We start from the raw sequence: 24746 nt of genomic DNA, 5'->3' as shown, positions 1-24746 counted from the left end.
CCTCATTTTGTGTTTAGAGAGTTAGGGATATATGGGGTTTTCTTTTTTAATTAGAATAATTTAGTTTATCATCCATCAACCAAAAAAAAAAAAACATTTAATTTTTGTTATTACTATATTTCTCTTGTTTTAGATTGTGTATGTTAAGAAATATAGAAGTGACATTTATCACACTAAAAAACGTAAAATGTATTATTTAATGTATCTAAAATAAATTAAATGATTTTGTATAAATTTTATTAATTAAAAGATAATTGTACACGACTTGATAAAATAAAATATATGTTTTGAATTATATAAATTTTTATTTCATATGCATGTGTGTTTGTTATTTTGTAGATTAAAGAAAATTATTGATATATTTAGCTTTGCCTCCTAAAGAAATTTTTTGGCTCCCCCAATTACACACCTAGTATTTACAATTTACAAGGGTCAGGAAGACTTGAACCCAGAAACATACTGATATGATGAGGCCTGGGATTGCGAAATGGTGCACTTATAATCCTGATAAGGCAACCATTTTTCATTTATTGGTTTCTATCAACATTTACTAAGCTCTTCTCATATACTTTATAATCTAGTGTGTAGCTAGGGAAGTACTTCACAATTTTAATGAGGGGTTGCTTCTGTGGCTGGTGATTGACAAATTTCTTAAATAAGAACCAAAAAGAAAGCTAAGGGTTTTCTAGAACAAGACAAGGGTCGTTACTCATACTACCCCCACAACATGGATCTAAAGGAACGTAATTGACCAGCTGATCGAGCTGCATTTACACCTCAATTAAAGATTTACTCAATCAAAGTGACTTTCCCACATGATCCAAAGAGTACTTCATCAACCAATACATAATACACACAATAATGATGTAATGACACAAGAAATGCTTTGCAACATGACACCTATCTAGCTATGCTCAATCTCTATCTTGGTGCTATATAAAGTCATGTTTAATTAAGAGGTCTCGAGGTTCAAAATTTTCCTGCTAACATGCATTTAAATCATAGCTCGGGGAAATATGGACGTTAAATAATATAAAAATTAAAATAAAAGGAAGAAAAAGAAATGCTGGCATGCATGCGTGTGTGGATCGTGTTGTAAGAAGAACGGACACTTCAAAACTACGGCGTGTCTGTGTGTAGAATGTGTTTTGTGTTAGGCATGCCGGAGACCATTCTGCATGCTTGTTCTAATTATGTTGAAGAAAAATAGAAAATAATTCTTTAAATTTTATAATTTGTTCGACACTTCGGAGGAGAAAAGTGTGAAGTGAAATTATGCAGAAGTTGCAATTCTCTGCAAATTTTTGGCCAAAAGTTGGACTACTTGATATTTGAACATTTGTTAACGTTGCGAAATCGTTTCTAACTTTTTAAAATTTTTTATTTACATATATGGCACTTTATCTATAATTACCCATAATATATATAAACACACAATAAATTCTGTATGTATTGTTAAATGTTGCTAGCTATTTGTAAAACCAAATAAACTTAGGGTCCGTTTGGATACAGCTGAAAACTGAAAACACTGTAGCAAAATAATTTTTAAATGTGTGAATAGTATTGTGGGTCCCATTTTTAATTTTAAAAAACCTGAAAAGTACATGAACAGTGCACCACTGTGCGGTTACTGTTCACGCACAGTGGTAAACAGTACATGCTGTCTCTGTTGAAAAATGTGCGCAGGAAGGAAAAAAAAAAAATCTCAAACGCGGATGCCAGACGCAAACTCCCTATCCAAACTCAGCCTTAGTTGTATTATGGGGAAAAAATTGTTCTAACACATTAGCAATACTTATGTGAGGGGCAAACATTATCAATACAATTATATTTTACCATAATAAACTATACTATTATTTATATTTACCACCCTAAACTTTTAGAATGCACAAGCACCACCTTAAATTATACCTTGTGTTTTTATTTATTTATTTATTTTTATACCTTACCATTATTAACTTGGACGGAAAAGCATGTCACATGCGATTTATATGACCTTTGCATATATGGCATCGCATGAAAAAACCCAACGGCCCCTCTTTAATTTCTTAAAACAATGGTTATGTGGCACTACAAGGGTTACATTTTTCAAATGATTTTGTTTTAATGGATTGAAGAGTGGCAATTCGGTTTTTTTAATGTGGTGTCATGTATGTAGAGATTGCGTTAGTCGCATATGACATGTTTTTCTATCCAAGTTAACATCTCCACTGATGGTAGGGTGTAAAGTAAAACACAAATTATAATTTGGGGTGGTAATTATGCATTTTGAAAGTTCATAGTTTTAAGAGTAAATATTTCATTATTCCTCAAGTCTTCAAATTTTCTATTTGTTCTTTCATTATTGACCCCTTTTAACTCCAATAGATACATGGTGTTGGAGTATATTTTTATAAAATTTATGAAATGATCTTTTAAGTGGGAAAAGAAAATTTCAGTTTCATTTTCACTGATGGATTTCGGTTTCATTCTTAAAAGTGTTAACCAAATTAATATAAGGAATTATCCTTTTTAATATGCTTCAGTTCTCTTTCTATTAATTTTAAAGCCTTCAGTCCTTTATTAGTAGTTATTAGTAGTGAAGTCAGTACCGTTTCGTACCGGCCGGTATAACCGAAATTTTTCGTACCGGTGAACAATCCGGTACTGATAGACCCTAATTTCGTTTCGTTTTAAATACCGGACTATTCTCGTTTGTACCGGCCTTTTTGCCGAATTTCGGTCATTCCGGGCGAAAAATGCATTCCAGATTGGAATGTAATTCCTCTACAACTTGAGAGAGAGAGAGAGAGAGAGAGAGAGAGAGAGAGAGAAGAAGAAGGCACAGCTCAAGCATAGAGAGTGACCAGACCAGCAGGTGCATCGTTTGATTGAGGAGAAGCAACTTGCAAGAGAGAAATTAATCTGTGAGGGAAAGACAGAAGTAGATCTTAGTGAGATTATGGGCTAGTTTTAAATCTTTTGATGAGAAAAGTATGCGTGAGAGACTAGAGAGAGAATGAAAAAAGCAGATTTGTGAGGGAGAAGAAATGAAAGAGAACGTGGGCTACTGTACAAATAAGATTCAATCTAAAAATATGTGTGGATGAGAATTAAAGAGAAATGCCATAGTAATAAAAGATGTACATAAATAAACAAAAAAGATAAAGTTGACTAAATAGGACGTGGAGGAAAAATAAAATAGAGATTTTTTTTGTGTGTGTATATGTATGTATATGTATATATATATATATATATATATATATATATATATATATATATATATAGATGCTACTACTATAATATTTTTACAATAAATCACATGTGGTTAGTTGTTGTTGGTTTAAATTTAAACCTAATGCTAATATTACTTTTTTGTCCCAATAATAACAACCTGCCATATATGATTTGTTATAAAAATATTGTGAAAATATTGTGGACATATCATTTCTCATATATATATATATATATATATATATATATATAAAATAGCGGTAAACCCAAAACGGTATACTGGTATTGACCGGTACCCAAAATATATCGTACCGATGGCCAAACCGGTACAGCCTTCAGTACGGTATTGACTTCCTTAGTTATTAGTCTCCTCTCACTCATAGAATGCATAGCTTAAATAGTTTTTGACCACAAACTTAAAAGGTATATATGTCATAAAATTGATTACTATGCGTTACTGTTTTAATGACAAACGTTTTGAGTTCTTTAAATTCATAAACGTAACAACTTATATGTAAAGCTATGAACCAACTGCAGACAAAGCTCGAATTCAATTGAAATATCAAATATGAGTAGGCTCCTCCAGACCTATATAAATATATGTGGTCAGCTAAGTGGTGAAAAAAAAAAAAAAAATTCTAACCATCCCATTTTGTCGGTAAATTCTTAGCAACTCTTCTCAACCATCTGGCCATATATTTATATAGAGTCCAGTTAACAAGTGGCCTTTAGGTATTTATTAATAGGCAATTATAAGAAAGTTATGAATTACTTTCAAGTAAAATATAAAAAGCTGTAAATTTTTTTTTTCCCATAAAAATCTTCTATTTTTTTTTTAAATCAATACCTTTAGGGAATTTATTAAATTTTTTCCATTTTTATACACATATCAATTTAAGTAAAAAAATATGAAAATATTGTTTTTTATATACTATATTTTTTGGTTAAAAAAAATTTATTTGAGAACTCTATATCCTACTAGTAATGTAGACTTCTAAGGATATACAATTTGGTGGCTGAGCCTGTTGTATCCTGAGGATGGCGTGCAAAACTATTGGTCTACTACACAAAAAAATTTCATAGATAGCACATATTGTCTCAAGAGAGAGAACTAGTCTACACCTCAACTCTACTACCTCTAAACTCATGGAATTGACAATAACAATTTATTTCTCATGTTACAGGATATGTTGTAGCACTAACGGGGTAATATCTTTATATTTTATGGTAAACTAGAGTGTTTTTTTTTTTTTTTTGATGGAAGGTATACTAGAGTTTTTGTGAAATAACATTATCCCCAACTCCTCTTAGACGAGTTGAAAGCGGTAGGGGCTCAAGCTGTGGCCTGTGGGTAGCATAGCTGTCGACAGTATTTCTAACCATTAAAATAAAGACGGTAGATGGTACTAGATATATGAAGCTGTAAAAGACAAAATCCACCTCATGAAGTGACTAGTTAATCTTGATTGTTAGTTGCTTACACTAATCCAGTGAACCAACCACATTGAAGAGTTGCTGGCGTTGTTTCCTTTACATTTAATTCATTTGGTATTGGAGTGATTCTTATGTTTTTTTGATACGAAGAATGATACTCATTTTTCTCACATTTATAGTATAATCTATTCATTAAATTTATGATAGAATTTATGAGGAGAGAATATCATTTCTCTGTACTTTTAAAATACATAAAAAAAATTTTCCTTAGTCCTCATTGTCCATGATAAAGTACAATGAAAGGAATGGAAAGGTTGGCCCCACTAATTGTTCTTGATAAACTACCATTTGATTGTCCCTAATAAATTACAACTTATTAATGTCGGGACGTGATTCGAACTCAAATTACCTGCTCTTATACTATGATCAATCATCACTTATTACAAAAAGCTTGAGTTGATAAAAATGGTAAATCACGTACTTCCACCCGTCAAATTGACCGACTAATTTTGTCTTAGCAATGAGACAGACATACACACTTGAACCATAATAACAACCATGATTCCACTTCATGCATTGCCTTCAAGAGTTGTACAATAATACCCAGCTTAAATTTTACATGCATATGCAGTTGAAATTATGAGTTGGGCATTATAGACTTCATATAGCAGTGGTTGTAACAATAATATATAGGCCTAAATTAATAGACACCTTTCTCATAGAGGAGGCTGGCAAGTGAGTGTGAGCTGTCTTTGATCTCATGGACTTTGATCTGATTACAAAAGAGTTAAATCCAACGGCCTTGAATTGCTAACTCCAAACCGTGACATTCATGTCACCATTAAATAACCTTGCAGTTTTAGTCTCTCTCTTATTAAATGCAGTTGAGCTTGAAATCTTAGTTGATTTTGCTTTCTTTTTTTTAAGTTTATCTGCTAACAATGAATTTTTTTTTTTTGCTAAACATCTGCTAATAATGACTTGTGTTATCATTTAAGTTCATGTATAATTTTTCCTGTATTTTGGGTATATATATATATGTGTGTCAACACACATAAAACAAGGCCAACCAGAGTCAGCCACATAGAGGTCCTTGAGAAGCATAATCATCTGCTAAGTGTTCTGAGTTCTTAAGTTTGCGTGTCAATGGCTTCAGTTGGGGCGGTGAAGCTCTTTTTCTGTTTCGTTCTATGGCTTTCAAACATACTCTCTTCTTGTCAAGGTTTTTCTTTTACTTGCTCCCATATATTTTTAACATCTCTAGCTAGCTCTGTGCTTTCTTGTATTCACAATTCTCTGTAGTCTGTTTGTCTGTATGTGTTATGTATCATTACCTTTAACTTTACTCAAAACATTTTTCTTCAAGATCAATGGGTGCAAAATAAAACCCCAAACAGTGAACTTTGTGATGGGTTATCTTGACTTAGATGGTTTGTTTTTTTGTCTTCTTTGGCTAGAATTGGCTCATATTTCTTAATTTTCCTCTCTTTTTTTCTCTAATAGTTGACCAGCAATGGAATGTACAACTGGTTTTGATGGGCAGCCATATGCACGAGTAAGAAGAAAATTAGGAAATGTAGTATGTGATAGTCTTTCAAGAGTGTTGATGTATGCTGTTGTGAATTCTCTCTGGAAATTGCTTTTTTTTACTTCAACAGCAGTAATTGGTTTTGACCATTTTTTTAGGCCCCCAACTTTAATTGACTAATTGGTTGTCTTTACAAATTGCAGATTTTGTTTTTCCTTTTACATTAATTAGCATTCAATTCCATGTTAACTAGTTTGATCTAATAATTATGTACTAGTAGATATAGCATTGTGCTAAGTTAAATGAAATGTAATGAAAAGTAGTATTTTGCTACATTATCCAAGATCTAGCAATCCTGAAAATTCAGTAAAGTTATAGAGGAGTTTTCTAAGTCGAATGGAATGTCCTTAAAATTTTTGCAATGCAGGTAAGGAGAATTTCTACGAATACCGGTACCCATTTATCAGACGTGCGAGCTCATTCTCAACATCATCATCATTCTCATCATCCTCTGGTGGTGACAATGTTTATGATTACATAATTGTGGGAGGAGGCACAGCTGGGTGTCCTTTGGCTGCCACCCTCTCTCAAAACTTCAGTGTTCTGTTGCTTGAAAGAGGGGGTGTCCCTTTCTCCAATTCAAATGTCTCATTTTTACAGAACTTCCACATTGCCTTAGCAGACACTTCTCCAACTTCTGCCTCCCAATTCTTCATTTCCACGGATGGAGTCCTGAATGCTAGAGCTAGAGTTTTGGGTGGTGGCACTTGCATCAATGCTGGCTTCTACACTAGAGCAAGCGCAAGGTATGTTATGCACGCACAAAGTCTATCTTGTTTAATGAGTTGAGCATTATCCTAGAATCAATTCACAATATTTTTTTAATTAAAACCTGTTACCTATACAAAAAAAAAAAAAAATGTACCAGTTCTTTCAATTAGCAATTGGTACATTCTAGAGCCTTCCTTTTTTCTTTTTGGGATTATTTTTTAGAATATTGTTCTTAAGGGTTTAGATTGTTTAAAATGTTTGTTGCACAACTTTTTTGGTTACTTTATTTATTTATTTTTTCCAAGTGTTTGTTTTAGTTAAAAGACAATAATGAGTAAATATTAAACTCTACATCCACGGACTTGGTTTAGAAGAAAACACTGCAGAAGGAAAAGAATAAAAAAGTGGGGTTTTTTTTTTTTTTTTAATAAATAGGTTGAAGAAAAATAGATTAGAAGGCTGGCTTTTTACACTTACTATTTTGTTAAGAGCAAGGTAAGAAATAAAGTAGAAAGTACTAATATAAGAATAACCCCAATGGATATTTGTAAAGTTCATTTCAACATTTTGATATCACGGCCACAGAACAGAACTGAACCCCCCCCCCCCTCCCCAAAAAAAAAAGACTCTTTGTTTAAGTCAATAACCTACTAATTTAGGTACCCTTGATATGAACACTTCAATGTCTCATAAATATTGTTGCTCTGTTTTAGTTCCGCTGGTATTTTCTACCTATTGAATGCCAACCCCCAATCCTTAAACGGCAATGACAACCCAATTTTTGAATTCCTCCTGTACAATGCTTGCTGAATATATATTTACCATTATGCTTATTACAAATGGCCTCATTACATGGCAAAGCCTAAATTCTATCAATGTTCATTTGGGAAATTATGCTACCTACTTTTAAAATTTTTTCTAAATTGTTGTAAATTATATGGTTTTTTTTGGGGGGTAGAATGAGTGAGTTTGGCATACCATATGCTCTTTCACAAGTCTATTGAGATTAAAAAAAAAATTATGCTATTGAATTAGATTTTTTCTGTTTAGTTAGTTTGTTTATTCACATATTTTTCAAGCCTCATCTTTTCAAAATACAAATTTTCTTTTGTCAAATTTCATCAAAAAAAAAAAAATTAAATCAACAAAAAGTTATTCCAAACGTACATGTTTCCACTACTTTGAGAGGGAGAAAACACAAGCAAAACCAATCAATATAACTACCAAACCCGCCAGCTATAACTCCTCACACAACTAGCATGTTGAAGTTAAGGTTCATAAAAAATGAAAATAGTTAAATAGAGGATAAACTCTTGAAGTTTTAGGAAAGGTTTGAGGATAGATACACACTAATGTACTTATTTAGTAATGATTTAAGAGTCATTATCCAAAAAATTAAGATTATGCTCAATCCATTGATGTATTAATCTCCCATTTAAATCATAAACATGACAAGATAGCATCTTTTAAGATTACTAGATGCTATTGCTAAATAGAAGTCACTTTCTACTAAGAAGATGTTAATATTAGTCAATTAAATGCTACATGGTCCTTGGAAACAAAAATTGTGTGGCCCGATTAGAACTTATTGACCGACAGTTAGTGAAATCGACAGTTAAGATTGTTTAGTTGGGAACAATTTATTAGTGTAATTGATACAAAATTTATGGTATGCGTATGACTTTCATGATTATGTCCTTGTACTATGAACCAGAACATTTATGATTTCATCTTCCACCTTGGCTCTGATACCATTTGTCAGACCGTAAGTTATGTCATTCCACCTCAAGACCAATTGGTGATGAGGAAGACATACTCAAATCTTTTATGGCATTCGACATCACACCACGCGGACCTATTTTTAGAGTAGTTGTAGGGAGTCAAATTGTGGTTTTCCTAACAAAAAGGAATCCAAACTTTTAAGTCGGTCATATTGTGACCACTAAAAATAAACATGTGGTCCATAACCATAAAATGTCAATGACATTATATCTCACCAATATTTCTAACTTTTCTACCCAAATTTATCTGAGTTTAATAACGCAAACTTATTATAACCTATATATGGGGGCATTAAAGTGGTGGAACGTTGGTGTCTTTTTTTTTTTATATAAATGGTCAGTTTATTGTTAGTTTATTTCTAATAAAAAAATCTGGTATTTAAAACAAAGTACATTTTTATTTTAAATATTTTGAAACCTTGTACATTTTTAAAATGTCAATGTCAAGTACTACATTTTTACACAAGCCACAACTTGTGACTTGTGTCCACTGTAATGAAACAAAGGATTAAAGGTTCAATTTCTATTGCATCTACCAAAAATAAATAAATTAATAGTGTTAAGCTGGGCCTGCCTGGGCTGGATTGAAAGTTCTCAGGATAACCTTAGCCCAGAAAATGTTTGGCGAAAAGCCCAGAACATATTTGCTCCATCTAATTGGATCTGGGTTTTGACTTTTGAGTGTCATGTTCTCCTTTTCTTTTCTTTTTTTACCTGACAAAGGATTGAGGCTTTGACAATTGACACCCTGTAAGTTTCAAGGGTGGGGAGAAAGATTGGCCTAATGATTAAGACTTTTGATAAAAAGTTAATTGTACATAAAACAGGAACAAAAATCGTGTAGTTTACATGGTAATTGGTCAAGTATAGAACTCATATAGATTTTGTAGGAGCAAATATGGTCATACAAAATGACTGCACATATAGTTGAACATTTCTGGTAAGAAACATATAGCCAAGGCGAACCTATAGCCATTCTTAGAGAGTTAAACCTTTTAGTGAAACTTTTGTTACTGATTAAGCAATGGCATGCAGGTTTATCAAGAGAATGGGTTGGGATGCCAAGCTAGTGAATGAGTCCTACCCTTGGGTTGAGAAACAAATTGTTCACCGGCCTAAACTTGCACCTTGGCAGAAAGCTGTAAGGGACAGCCTTCTGGATATTGGGGTGTCACCTTTTAATGGATTCACATATGATCACATCTATGGCACCAAGATTGGTGGGACCATTTTTGACAGGTTTGGCCGTCGGCACACAGCTGCTGAACTACTTTCTTCTGGGAACCCTCGGAAGCTTACTGTATTGATTCATGCCTCTGTCCAAAAGATTGTATTCGACACAACAGGTAAGTTAGCATCTTCACTTGGACTTACATCTATATGTTATGTACACTGTCTAGGCATTTGGTCACAACTTACTTTATGACTATAACTATCTAATGAAAAGAAGTAAGGCGAACTTCAAGTTTGTTAGAAGTTGATCATAGACATAGCACTAATGAGATGATAATGTCTAATACAGGAAAGCAACCAAAGTCTGTGGGTGTCATTTTCAAAGATGAAAATGGTGACCAACATCAAGCAGTTCTGGTAAATAAGGCACAGAGTGAAATCATATTGTCTTGTGGAGCAATTGGGACGCCTCAAATGCTACTGCTAAGTGGAATTGGACCAAAAGCTGATCTTAAAAAGCTCAACATTCCAGTAGTGCTTAATAACAAGTTTGTTGGGAAAGGCATGGCCGATAACCCCATGAACACAATATTCGTTCCCTCTAATAGGCCAGTTGAGCAGTCACTCATACAAACTGTAGGGATTACAAAGAAGGGTGTGTACATTGAAGCTAGCAGCGGATTTGGACAATCCAGCGATAGCATTCACTGCCACCATGGTATCATGTCAGCCGAGGTAAGCACCAACGTCTAGAAACTAAGCATGATTTTTAACAACATTGGAGCTGTCAAGTATTAATTGAAAACATTGACTAGAAAGTCAAACTAACATTCTTCCTTGAAATTTCTTAGATTATGAAAATACTCATTCTGAACTGCATTTTGTGGTATGACCAGATTGGGCAGCTCTCCACAATCCCACCAAAGCAAAGAACACCAGAGGCCGTTCAAGAATACATCAAAAACAAGCGGAACTTACCTCATGAAGCATTCAAGGGAGGCTTCATTCTAGAAAAGATTGCCAATCCCATATCAACAGGTGAGCTCAACCTGATCAACACCAATGTTGATGATAACCCCTCTGTCACCTTCAACTACTTCAAACATCCATATGATCTCCAACGCTGCGTTGAAGGAATTCGCATGGCCACGAAGATTGTCCAGTCAGAACATGTAACAAACTTCACAAGGTGTAACAAGGAAACTGTGGATAAGATACTTAACATGAGTGTCGCGGCTAGTGTGAACCTTATACCTAGGCACACTAATGACACTAAGTCCATGGAGCAATTTTGCAAAGACACTGTGATCACAATTTGGCACTACCATGGTGGGTGCCATGTGGGCAAGGTTGTCAACCCTGAGCACAAGGTTCTTGGTGTTCACGGGCTCCGTATTGTTGATGGCTCAACATTTAGTGAATCCCCAGGCACAAATCCTCAAGCCACTGTAATGATGATGGGCAGGTACTACTAATTAACATTTTTTGCATTAAAATTTTCCCTTCTTAAAAAATAAAATAAAATGAAGAAGTAGAAGAGAAAAGATAGAAAAGAAAACGAACAAAAAAAAAAAGTTTATGGTAATGTTGAAATATATTTTCCTCTCTTTTTAACATGTTTTTGGGAATGATATTTAGGTACTACTAATTAACATTTTGGGAATGATATTTAGGTACATGGCAGTGAAGATTTTGAGGGAGAGATTGGGAAGAGCAGCTGGCATATGAGGGAGGGTGGAAGCCCAGTTAGGAGGATGAGAAAGTGTTGATTGGTAATGTAATTTTATCATATTAATTCTTAGCAAGCAGTAATATCAAATATGTAGAAAATGGCTAGCCACTGGAAATCCTTATTCCATCCCAAGCTATTTATAATTTTAGTGTGTATTCTTGAACACTTCGGATAACTCTCCCTTTTTCTTTTTCTTTTTCTTTTTCTTTTTTTCTTTTTTTTTTTGATAACCCTCCATCTGGTTGTTAATAGAAGTCCTTTTTTTTTTTTTTCTTTTTTTTGATAACCCTCCATCTGGCTGTCAAAAGAAGTGTGGAAAGAAAATTACAATTTTGAATGTCATGTGTTATTGTGGTTTGAAAACTAAAAGAAATCCTCATCTCAACTAAACTAAACTAGTAACTAGTTATATTAGGTCTGGTTGAGTGGATGTTTTTCTGGTATTATATGTTTTAAGAGTGCCAGCCCCAAAAAACTTGGGACTAAGGGTTGTTGTATAAGCTCTAAGAGTCAATATTCTTTTCCTAAATTTCTCCTTAACCAAATGCAGTGTAACTTAAATTCACACTAAGAGGTTGTTTGGTTAGCTAAAAGAAGTGGTGTTTTTTTTTCATTGGAACCCACCACAAAAAACTTGTTTGGTTTAAGAATTTGTACTCAGTTTTCATTTTTCAATATCCTAAAAGTTGGATTTATAAAAATGAAAACATTTTTTTCAGTGTTTTCATTTTCATAAAAAACGAATATAGTGGCAATTTTGTAAATATTGTAAAAACACAAAGGGCTTCACCTAATTGATTTGAGTGTGTGCAAGTGAAAAGAGTAACTTAAAAAAAAAGTACTAAATCGTGTATGATTAATTTTATATCTAAATTTTGTATTCAAAATAACTTACAAATCATTTTCAAATTTAAAAATTGGTCATTTTTTCTATATTCAATTTTAGAATTTGAATATAGAAAAGGGAAAATAAAAAGTGAATATGCCACTTATTAGAACCAAACAGGAGTTGTTAATGTATAGTCTTCTCCTACTTAAATCCTTGACATCCACGTTAGGGCCCACTTTGTAGGGTAGTGTCTTTGAGCCTACATAAGGTTACCGGGCTGACTCTTATACCATAAATATTGTCACGCCCTAAACTTGACCAAGAGGGCTAAGCACACAACAATAGCTACACACTTACAAGTTTTTTCACCTTATAAGCATGCAATGCCTTTAAAGAGCAATAATAAACCTCGAAAGTTGCCATATTAAATTAAATAAAATTAAGCACAAAAGTCCAAAATAATAATAATCTCCATCACTACTAAAAAGAGACTAAATTTCATAAGACTAAGAGTCTAAACAAAAGATAATTTTTAAACATAAAAGTCCAAATCTTATTCCAGCAAATCCTAAACTTCACTCATGCTCACATCCTAGCAGAAGCCCATAAACATGCTACTCTTGAGGATTAGAATCTAAAAGGGAAAAGGAGTGAGTTGACAATTCAATAAGTAATCAAATTCTAACTAGCTGAAACAAGCATATAGAATGACAAAATAATACATTGTGCACAAGGTCAAATATTCCACATGTATTAAAGTTATAATATATATAATGTGGATTCCAATAACATAAGAAGTTTCATGGACTTGAAATAGTTCATATATTCAAAGATATTCACTTTCTTAACAATCTTATATATATGACTATGGTCACGTTATATCCTCGTGACTAGGCATCAGATTTAGATAAAACTAGTTATGTGCTGATATATATCTCTCATTAGTTAAGTCCAAAAACACAATAAGCTTGTGATGCCCTAGATGAAATTAGTTTCGATATCAATGAATAACTCTCACTGGTTGGATATCAGAGATTCAGAGCATAGTCAGATTATTTAAAAACATAATTCAAACAAAAATATATCTCATTAAACTACTTGTGTAAAATTACATAAATAGAAATTAAATATATCTGATGATTCCATATTCTTTATATTAAATATATATAGCTAACACAATTAAAATAAACATTGTTACAATTGTAAAACAATGTTCAGTAGCTAATAATACAATAGTATAAGCAAAAATAAAACGACTTAGGAGAAAGTTATTTACCTTAACTACCACACCACAATATGCACTCCTCCCTAACATTTCCTCTTAAATACTTAAATATCACCTAAAACATATTTTCATGTACTATTTACTCAATAGCCAAATAATTAAAGAAAATCTTGCAACGGTACCGAGTAGAAGAGAAATTTCTAAAGTATCCAAAAAATTTCCACTACTAATATCTCACAGCCAAAACTCTGTATATTCACCTTTTTTTTTTTTTTACTTTCATGCCACCATTAATTCCTAGACTTAGAGCTATAAATGAATCAAACTGTTCATAAACAACTCAAACTTGGCTTAATAAAAAGTTTGTTCGTATTTGTTTGTTTATAAATAACTCAAGTTTGAGTCTTAGTTTTAGGCTTGTTTAATATACAAACCAAGCCCATGCAAAAAAAATTGTTCATGAACAATCTCGTGAGCTATAAGGTTCGATAGGAAACAAGTCGAGTATAGACTCATTTATAAGCTTCATATGTGTTTGTTAAATAATCCTATTACACATATCTTAATGATGACATGGCTGACATGTGACTACCTATTACTTTAATTTTTTTTTTCTTCCTTCTAAACTAACCAAGCAACACTTTCAAGTTTAAAATTTAGTTGCATTTTTTTTTAAATAAAAATAAAAATTTAAGTGGGCCATATATAGTCCTTCCCTATCTCATTCATAATAGTTACAAACAAGTTTTGTTCTAATGTGGATGCAAAAATTGTACTTCAAATAAATGCTAAAATTGATAGTGTGGTGGGCCTTTTTGTGTTGTTGGGCTTTGATCCCTCCTGTTGCATTACGGTCGTGGGTCTGGGGTAAGAGAGTTGAGACTGGCCTAAATAAGGCTACACTTTAGGCCAGCTTATGTGCAAGTTGAGCTGTCCCAATATAGACACGTTCTGGCAGAAACATCACGGGTTGAGTGTTTGGCATAGTCACGGCAAGAATAACTGTTACAGGTGCTACAGCAGGAATACTGTACAACAGAACGAATAAGACTAACACCAATAAGGAAAGTAGCTAACAAAAGATATAGTAGAGTAATATAACAAATGGAAAAAACGCTACAACAAACAACCTAATAACTGAACAGTAAACTGATCACTCAATAAGCATAAATAACAAAAAAAGAAAACTTGTCTGCCTAAAAAGTAAGCTTAACTTTTTAGCAAAAGTGAGTTTAAGAAGGGAACCAATCCCTAACGTGAGTAATCTTAAGGAAGGCTTCTACCATAGAAGTTATTCACTTTGGAAAAATTCCTAAATGGTTTAAGCTTCAATCCTCAATCTCTTAGAGAGTGGGTCTATCAAGAGGGAGAGAAAAAACGAAGTCTATTGATGCATGCCTCTATTCCTACCACTTATATCTTTTTGGTTTTTTGTATGTTCTTTCTTTTTCTTCTCTATTTTTCTTTTCTACCTCTCATTCCTTTTTTGTTCCTTCCCCTTTTTCATTGTTCACAATTACCCCTTTTATACCATCTGTCATGGTAGGATTTATCATTTTTACCATTCAACTGTTTTTGGCTAAATATGGGCGTCCTTCCAAAACTGCTCACTGGCTAGCCAGCTGCTTAACCACAACCATTACTCTAAATGTGTTAGTTGCACCACTCTTCATTCCCAGACAAAATTGCTTGTCTTGTTTCTTACCTCTCTCTGTTTTTCACCTCCCTCATCCAGATAAGGATCGAGCCTCTTCATTACCTACCTCTATGGCATGCATCAAGTGGTCCTAGCCCATACTTACATTTTTTGGGTGAGATGCCATCCCAGCAGGACATCTTTCCCCAAAGAAGTTTAAGCAGAAATCTCAAAATAGACCCCCCTTTTTTCCCCACTGCCAAACCATTCTCTTAAAAAGCCTTGATCCGTGGCCCACCTCCCATGTATTGGCTGAGTACAAGTAGGTGGTGCCCTGGCCCTTTGTGTATGCTCCACGTCATCTGAATTTTATTTCCTTCTGGCCTTCATATCATTTTTGCTACCTTCGTGTTTGTTTGATTCTGTTGTACGTGCTGGTTGGTATTTATCTTTTGTAGCATGAAGGATGTGTAGGCTTTTGGGCTCATATTCCCTACCTTTTACCCTTCTTGGACTGGGCATTGCTTGGGTAAAAGCCCTTATCTTCCTACCGAGCCCATGTTTTCCTCTTCTATGTCAATGGGCCTTTTGGTTATTGATCCTGCTATATCACTTAATCGTGCCTGTTATAGCTTTACCTCTCCTTTCATTACTTGTTACCTTGTGGGCTTGCGGGCTGATGAACCTGCCATGCTAGCCCATCTCTTCATTAATCTTTTACTCAGGACTCCCTTGGCCCACTTTTCATATTTTTACCTCTTTTGGGCTTTGTTGGCCAACATTCTCACTGTGCCAGCCCATTTCACTACTTCATTTGTTGGGCTTCCTTAGCCATTTACTTCTTACATCTTTTCCTCCCATGGGCTTTTTGCTAGATTCTTTGGGCTTTCTCAGCCCAATTACCATATCTTTATCTCTTATTGCTTTTCGGGCTTATTGGCTTTTAAGCCAACCCATTGAGTTTACCAAATCATTTCCTCGGCTTTCTTGGCCCGTTTACTTCTTATTTATCTCTTATTATTTCCATGGGCATATTACTTTATTCTATGAGTATCCTTAGCCCATTTACTTCTTCTTTACCTTTTATTTTTTTATATTTATTTATTTATTCTTGTGGGCCAACTGGCCATCAATCCTGCCATTTTAGCCTACTTGGCTTGTTTCCTTATACCTTTTACTGTTTTCCCTTCCTCACATTCTATATTGTTGGGTTTCTTCAGTTGTTGAGCCCTTTGCCAAAAAATGGTATCAACAGGTAGCAATTTTGGTACTTTGCTATACTAATATTTGAGTTGTGAAATTTGATTTTAATTACGGGCTTTGGATGGGTATCATATGTGGACTTTCTGTTCAAGCTATGGCACTTGTTATGGTAAACTTACGAGCTGATTGGAATAAAGAGGTAAGAAAATGTCATTTGTTTAACTTTAACCCATGACTTGGACTTAACCTAAAGGAGTCAAGTAAGAAACTAGCATATTCAGCACACACAAAAAAGTAAGAAACTAGCTCTTTATAAAGAGGCACTAATTAATTAATGATCCAATAAATTGGGACCATGCCATAGGACTAAAATGATCATGACCATTGGAAATGTGCTAATCTGTTTGGGAACTGTTTTTTCAATTTATTTGCTTATGTTTAATTTTTTTAATGTCTCACTTTTTTTAAATACAATTATATTTAACAAACTTTTACAAAGCAGCCTTCGATACAAAGTTACTTCCAAACGCACTAGACTAGAAAAGTGCTTTCAAACTTAAAATTAAGTGTAACAAAAATTTTCTCATAATTTATTCTGGTGCCAAATTTATACCTGCAATGTAATGTGTACAGGTTTGTTCAAAGGCATAACATTATTCCCTACTAACATTGGGTTTAATTTTGCCAAATAATGGTATTTCCTTCCTTTTTCAGGCAAATAAAGCTGTGCGTGGTGCTCAAAGGGGTGGCAGCATAATTGTTGAGGAGGAAGAGGAACTATAGATTTGATTTTCACTTTTCATCGCACATCAAGAAAATAAATTGTTGATAAATAATTCTCTCTTTTTTAGAAAGCAAATGAAGTGCTTTACTTGTAAAAATTAAAAAGAAAAAAATTATAGCTCTTGTTGAGATTTAAAGAAGTTTCAAGTTAGCTTAGACTCTGAAAACAAATATCCTTAATATATTATCATTTCTAGTCCTGCAAAGTTTTAGAAGTTAGATCTTGCAAACTATCCTGACTGAAGCCGGCAATATCAATCCTATCCTATCCTATTTTCCTTCATGTACACAAAATAAATGCATGCAATTATAGATTACTAGGAGTAACGGGCAAACACCAATTTTGGTCCCAAAAATTTGCTTGAAGTTCCAATTGATCCCCAAAGTTTAAAAAGTTGTCATCAGATCAGATGCCTAAATGTTTTAACTGGTTTTAATTTGGTCCTTCTATTGATGTTCACTTATGCAAACTCAGAAAGCTGTCTCAATTTGTAATTGTGCCTAATATCAGAAACTTTCATGATCTCTGCCCAATGATGAAGTCAAGAATTTTTACAGATAGGCTAAATATTCATATCAGTAACTCTTAAGCATAGGTTACCTTTCAGTTCCAATTTTCATGATTTCTGTCTCCAAAGAACACAGTCAAACATTTAACTGTTTTTCCAATAAAATTGGGAAATTTTACAAGACCAAGTGATGAAAGACTTTCAAAAAACAAAACCTAAACTTTAATTTTCACGGCATACAAAATCTGTAACCCATTATGTACCACATTGCAACAACCCAAGTAAAGTGACGGTACAGCACATTCCAACTGGCGCAATTCACAGTAGCTCATGGTCACAAAAGCATATCATGGATGGAGGTGTTTGAGATTTGGAAAACCAGTTTCACCCAAAATCATCAGTATGTCAAAATTTGAAGTCAAGCTATCACTATGTCATGCAGTTGCTTCGATTTACAACCTACTGCTCAATAGCTGGTCCTACAGGTGAAGGGAGTGGTTCTTCTCCATTAGCATTGGTCTCAATGGCATTCTCAGCTAAAGAAGGGGGTTCTTCACCATGCTCATTGTTCTCAGGATGAAAATTGATTGGGAACTTTGTGACCCTGGGCTTGTCAGCCAAAATATTTCTTTGAACCCTATCAACCGAAACCTTTGGTGGAGGCTCCTCTCTTAGCTGTTCGTCATCATAATCATTGTTCACATAGTATCCAACTCGAATAAACTCTTGTCCAAGATAAGAACATGTCAGTAGCAGTACTGTGACGCCAATGATATCTTCATCACGGATTTTTGATGGGTCTGGAGGATCTGCCTGCCAGGGGCTCCAATAACAAAAAATTTAGTGTTATTTTCATAAGCAAATTAGCATTGAAAACCAAGTTTAGGCCTTAGCACAAGCATTCATCACAAACTACCTGAAGAACAAATCGGTAGTTGCCAATGTTGACAGGCCCAACAAGCACACTTTCAAGAAGTTGGTCATATGTCTCATCCTCAGCAGATCCCACATAAATGAGTTTCCATTCCAAATCTGCAATGTTTTATGAGTTAAAATATGGCAAGGCTAGCAAGGCAGAAGTCAAAGAAACAAATTTAACAACATAGAGTGTGATAACAAACAAGGGAAATGCACAAAAAGTTTATATTAGAGCAAAAAAATTTTAAAAAGTTCAAAGAGATAAATGAATGATTCCCATTAGTATAATTAAGTGACTCCACCTAACAGGGAGAGTGGGGGAGAAGAGAGAAGGCATCGAGTGGTTAAAGAGAGCATCAAATACTGAAATACAGCTTTGCTGCACCTGCCACTTTTACCCTTAGCAAATGTACAAAATATCTTGACAAAACATGCTACATCCTCAAAGCAGTTTAATATCTCAAATTCAAGTACTTGGTAGCTGGAGTTCAAAAAAGAACTTCTATAGGAAATATAGAAATGCTTCTTCTATGAGTTCTATCAAAGATATAAACATCTACATGCTTAAAGTCGAAGATTAGTTTATTCATTCAGGGCAAGAAAGAAAAAATTAAAAGGAACAGGCCAAAAACCTCACTTAGATCCAGTGCCTTCTTCAAACCATCAGGGGCTTCTTTGTTGTCTCATCATGTGTAAGCCATATATTAAACAAGCACACGGATTCTAACATAGGACTAACTAAATCAAACTATTTTTGAGTTTCTCTTCCTATTGAACACTTCACCTAAGCTTATCATATCCAAAATTTATCAATGAATCAGTGACTAGTTGTATAATTCTCAATAGATGGACTTCAAATCAAATCAGGACTGGATCAGACACCATTGGATTCTTAGTTTTCTTAAAAAGTAATTATAAAGCATCCAAATATATGGGAAGAATTAATCAGATTACAAATGCTCAAACGTTACAATTTTTTTCCCAGGTTAATCTTCCTTTAAGTCAGATACTGCTTGGTCATTCTGCATATATGAAGCTGTCAGATAACTGCACTGTTAAGACCAAACAAACTGCATTAATCGTACTAATTCCCCATTCGGATTGGTCAAGCTTGAGGGGGGGAAGGGGAGATGAAATGAGTGAAATATACAACCCATCTTTAGCCTCAGTGCTCTAGACTGAAATAGAGATAGTGGCAACAGGCAACCTATTGTCCCATAGATGCCGACTTCAACACAAGCATCTGGATCTCAAAAGAAATGTAACAACGTCTATAAATTCTTTCATAGTAACCAATTTAACCCTTCAAAAATAAGAGAGGGTATAATGAGGAATCAACTTTCATGGTTCCAATTCCATTTGTTTTTCTTCTCTCTACCTTTGACATAAGGTTTGATACCATGGTTTCTTCTCTTTCCCCATATCCTCCTAAAACCAGCTAAAAAAGGGAATAAATTTTCACAATACAAAATCAATGGTTGGACAAAAATGCATTTGAGCATATCCCATTTATTTGCATTAGATCCAAGGCATATTTGGTTCAACTAACAACAACAACAACTGAGAAGGAGGGAGGGGGAGTAAAGTAGAGCAGAGTAGAATTGGCTCAAAATTAGCCTATTTTCAGCCAACTTTACTCTACTTTACTCCCTCCCACTCTGCCTCCCTCCTCCCTCATCCCTCAATCCAAACAAGCCCTAAGATTTTAGTATAAAAATTGTCCTAGAAACCCCCCCCCCCCCACCCAAATCTTTTGACCTTAAAAACCCATTTAAACCACCCATAGCCACCCAACAAGACTTTACCCCTTTGTGAACACAACAAACAAAAAGGCCGTACCCAATGCACAAAACTCCCACTTTTGCAGAGTCTGGCATAGGCAATTGATAGACAATTGTACCCCCAATTTTCATTTTCTATTTTTTTAGAGAGGCTGAATCCTGGACTCGAACTCTTCGTGAACACAACAAGAATGTCGAAATTGTGATTTCCAACTTCCTAGTCATTCAACAAATTCAAAAAAGCAAAGAATTCATGCCCAAAAATGAAAGAAAATAAAATAACATAACATAACATTTATCCTAACTAGTTGCAAGAACAACAACATAAGACTTGCTAGAGTACAAGAAAGAATTGAGAAACATCATCATAAGTCATAACAACGAAGACAGCTTTCAAACTCAAAAAGACTTAAAATTTACGAACTTTTACAATAAATTTAACAAAAAATTAATGCAATAGAAGCCTAATTAAATTCAAGTAGTAGTTTAATTGTTACAATAATTAACAAACAACAAACCCTAGATGAAGCTAAAAAAAACAAAACAAAAAACAAAACGGTGGCGTTTTGTGAAGTAGTTACCGTCTTTGAGAGGGGTCAAGCACTCGTAGGAGATCTCGAACTGAAAGGGGTTGAGAAACGTGGCTGGGTTGTCCAAAACGGCGACGTTTGTGATGTTCACGACGCTCATAGTCTCGACCCGGAATATGAATACAACGGATTTGGATTTGACGGTTCGGGTTCGGGTTCGGGTTCGGGTTGTGGATAGGGATCGGTTTTTCTCATTGAAAAGTGGAAGCTTTTGAAACAATGATTGGAAGGTGAACCGGTGACTGAGAAATGGAGGAGGAAGAAGAGAATCAAAATGAGGCTGTGGTATTGGTTTTTTATTTGGGAGATGGAATGTTGGGGTTACCGGCTGTAGCCGGTGATTAGTGTGGAAGGACAAAAGGTTTACAATTTGGCGGGAGTTTTTTGACATGTCCAATTGTTTTTATTGTTCTTTAATTTTGATGCCATTGAACTATTTTCAAAAATTAAAATGACTATACTGACATAATCCAATCTTCTTCTTTTTTAAATGACATAATCCAATCTTCAATAACGTAGGAACGATTTTTTTTTTTAATAATACATGGTGTAAGAAATATTCAATTTTTTAGCAAAATTACAAGGGCAGAAGTTAAGCATAATATACAAGCTTTGTTTGGATTGTGAGAAGTATCTTGGTTTGCTAATGGTTGAGAGAAAATTCAAGGTTAAGGCTTTTAAAGACCTACAGGAAAAATATATTTCTAAAACAAGGAAAAAGATCTTAATTAAAATAGTTATTTAAGTCATTCCCATTTACTCTGAGTATTTTTAAAATCTCAAAAGCTTTATGTGATGCTATTAACTCCATATTGGCAAAATACTGGTGGGGACAGTCAAAAGAATGAAATGAAAATCCATTGGATCAATTAGAAAAATCTTTGTAATAGAAAGGAAAGAGGTGGTATAGGTTTTAGAGATATTCAAGCTTTTAATTTAGCTATGTTAGCAAAACAAGCTTAATGATTGATTCATAATACTCACTCTTTGTTCTATCGAGTATAAAAATCAAAATATTTTCCAAGATGCTCTTTTATGGATGGAGAGATTGGCAGCAACCCTTCATATGTTTGGAGGATTCTATTAGCAACTAGAGATGTCATCAAGGAAGGTTCTAAATGGAAGGTGGGTGATGGAAGGTACATTGAAGTTTCAAACCATAAATGGCTGACACATAAACCAATCTTTTTGGGAGAGGCTCGGCCATATCTGTTTGTAAATGAGTTGATTGATAATGGCACGGGCCAATGGGATAGAGAAAAAGTTTTTGATCTCTTTGCTCATTGGACAAGGATGGAGATTCTGCAGATGCCTTTGTCAAGATTGTCTTCAAGGGATGAACTGCTTGGGCAATTTGGAATGCTAGAAATTAATTTTGTTTTGAGCATATCCAAACCCATCTAAAGGTTATTCTTGATGGAGCAATTAGTTTTCTGCAGGAGTATCAGAGGCTGGTAGCTGCTCAGTGATTTGTTTGGGTGTTTCTGTTGCTGTTTGGTTTGTATGTCTAGGGGTCTAATTTTTCTGCATATCTGTTGTTTTTCTGCATAGTGGTGTTTTTCTGCACAGTGATGTATTTCAGACTTTTCAGTATTTTGCACAGTGTTGTTTTCCTGCAGAGTTTTTTTTTTTTTGGTTGCACAGTGGTATTTTTCTGCAGTGTTGTTTTTTTTTTTTTTTTTTTCCTGTAGTATTTGTTTTCTACCGAATAAGTCTGGTTAGAGCATCCACAGCAGTGGAGCTAAAAATTTAGCAATTTAGCTCCACCAAAAGTTACTTTATCTATTTTACCTACACACATGCTGCAGCAGTGGATCTATTTTAGCTTTCAATACAATAAAATAATATAAACATCACAATAAAATAATATATCTACCACAATAAAATAATACATCTCACTACAATAAAAACACAACAATAAAAAGGTAATGTGAACACAAAATAAAAAATTAATTTTTTTTTTAGCTCTCATGAACAGTGCACATCTATAGATGTGCACTGTAGCAATGAGCTAAAAAAATATAGATTTAGCTCCACTGCTGCATGCTTCTTTTTGGTGTTTTGGTGGAGCTAAAATAGTTATATAGCTATTTAGCTCCACTGCTGCAAGTGCTCTTATCCCCTGTTTTGATGTTACGGGTTTCTTATGTACTGTTTATTATACTTTATTTAATAAAATTTCTATTTTTTATCTTAAAAAAAAAAAAAAACCAAATAGCAGTTTCACCGCTATTTAAAAACCGTATGGATGGAATCTGTATTCAAAAAAAAAAAAAAAAAAAACCGTATGGAATCATTTGGTATATAAATTAAAATTTTAATAAGAAGCTATAGAATTTCAATCCCAGCCACTGATATAAAATTATAAATGCTTGGTGTGGAGTGTGGACCAGGGTTGGAAGATTAAAGATGAGAATAAATCCCAAAAAGAAATGAAAAGGAAACACATAACATGCAATGTAATGGGCCATACAATAGGGAGACATCAAAACATGAGAATGACCCAAGAATTAAAGGCTAACAATGGATAGACCAGTCCGGAAAAGAAGACATATTGGATGGGCTCTAACACATTTAAGAGCATCTTCTCCCAATACCAAATCTTTGGTACCCACTTTCCTGGCCAAATCGGCCCAATACCATCATTTTTAAAAATATTTAGGCAGAAAACACTGTTTCGGAACTAATTGGGAATGTACCACTTTTTCAAGTACTCGAGTTTGGAGAACTCGAGTACTGGATGTTACACCTCCACCGTGGCATGCCAGCGTGGAATATCTATTTTTAAAAAAAAAAAAAAATTCAACTAGTACTCGAGTTCAAGAGACTCGAGTACTGTACGATATGTTACCCGAGTTTAGAGAACTCGGGTACCAATCTGGATTGTACACCGCCATGGGATGGGATAATCCAGACTGATACTCGAGCTCAAGAGACTCGAGTACTTTGAATGGTACCCGAGTTTTTTAAACGCGAGTACTAATCTGGATTCCCACACAATCCAGACTGGTTCAAAATTGCATATCCAGACTGGTACTCGAGTATATTAAACTCGAGTAACTTGAAGAGTACCCGAGTTCTTGAAACTCGAGTACTAATCTGGATTTTCCCAAATTTGCCCAGTAAGCTCCTGCTCCTTTATATTCTCATTATTTGCACCTGGCATTTTCTGCTTTTGGCACCAGTAAGGAATGTAACTATGAACAACCGATTTGATATCTATCACAAATGAAAAAACTAAAATTTAAACTTCTCAACAAGTGCAGGCATTTGAATGCCATGTCCAAACAAAAGAGAGAAATTTCACGGCAATTACATTACAAAAGGAATGAGCCCATTCAAACAATAACATAATTACACAACACTCAAAATAAGTAACCACTCTTACACAACATTCAAACAATTCTTTAAGATTGTAAGGTCCCGTGACATTGAGAGTTCCACTCCACATTTGCTCGCGAATTGCCGGGTAGGCCTTTTCGGAAAGATGACCAGTGTCAAAGAACAAATATTCACTAGCATTCTCACATAATTCATACTCTTTAACTGATCTCTTCCCTCCACAACTATTTATTCCTTTGTATGGACCAATTCCACAACATGCAATATTCCCTTCCTTGAAACCTTCACAACATGGTTA

General features: G+C 34.3%; 2 protein-coding genes across 2 annotated transcripts; one reads left to right on the top strand and one right to left on the bottom strand.

The window, feature by feature from the left end:
* The first annotated feature begins 5679 nt into the window (after positions 1–5679).
* On the top strand, positions 5680–11797 carry LOC142637269 (protein HOTHEAD). Its single transcript, XM_075811546.1, has 6 exons — positions 5680–5869; positions 6603–6981; positions 9763–10073; positions 10250–10635; positions 10797–11365; positions 11574–11797. Exons 1-6 carry the CDS (start codon positions 5794–5796, stop codon positions 11626–11628), a joined length of 1776 nt encoding a protein of 591 aa, XP_075667661.1. The 5' UTR covers positions 5680–5793; the 3' UTR covers positions 11629–11797.
* A 5991-nt stretch (positions 11798–17788) lies between these two features.
* LOC142634119 (histone chaperone ASF1B-like) lies at positions 17789–21372 on the bottom strand. The gene is made up of 3 exons (XM_075808397.1): positions 21098–21372; positions 18734–18849; positions 17789–18630 (listed from the first exon to the last, which is right to left on the bottom strand). Exons 1-3 carry the CDS (start codon positions 21204–21206, stop codon positions 18277–18279), a joined length of 579 nt encoding a protein of 192 aa, XP_075664512.1. The 5' UTR covers positions 21207–21372; the 3' UTR covers positions 17789–18276.
* Between the last annotated feature and the right edge of the window lie 3374 nt (positions 21373–24746).

The sequence above is a fragment of the Castanea sativa genome, chromosome 5, assembly GCF_040712315.1.
Source record: "Castanea sativa cultivar Marrone di Chiusa Pesio chromosome 5, ASM4071231v1".
NCBI classification, from domain to species: Eukaryota; Viridiplantae; Streptophyta; class Magnoliopsida; order Fagales; family Fagaceae; genus Castanea; species Castanea sativa.
The sequence above is the reverse complement of the archived record's forward strand: the minus strand, read 5'-3'. Positions and strand labels throughout refer to the sequence as shown.

Excerpts from the sequence above, each read along its gene's own strand:
- LOC142637269 (XM_075811546.1), top strand. The coding sequence starts at position 5,794 with ATGGCTTCAGTTGGGGCGGTGAAGCTCTTTTTCTGTTTCGTTCTATGG. Across the intron at positions 5,870-6,602 it reads CATACTCTCTTCTTGTCAAG|GTAAGGAGAATTTCTACGAA; the intron begins GTTTTTCTTTTA and ends TTTGCAATGCAG. Across the intron at positions 10,074-10,249 it reads GATTGTATTCGACACAACAG|GAAAGCAACCAAAGTCTGTG; the intron begins GTAAGTTAGCAT and ends TGTCTAATACAG.
- LOC142634119 (XM_075808397.1), bottom strand. The coding sequence starts at position 21,206 with ATGAGCGTCGTGAACATCACAAACGTCGCCGTTTTGGACAACCCAGCC. Across the intron at positions 18,850-21,097 it reads CTTGACCCCTCTCAAAGACG|ATTTGGAATGGAAACTCATT; the intron begins GTAACTACTTCA and ends AAAACATTGCAG. Across the intron at positions 18,631-18,733 it reads ACTACCGATTTGTTCTTCAG|GCAGATCCTCCAGACCCATC; the intron begins GTAGTTTGTGAT and ends AGCCCCTGGCAG.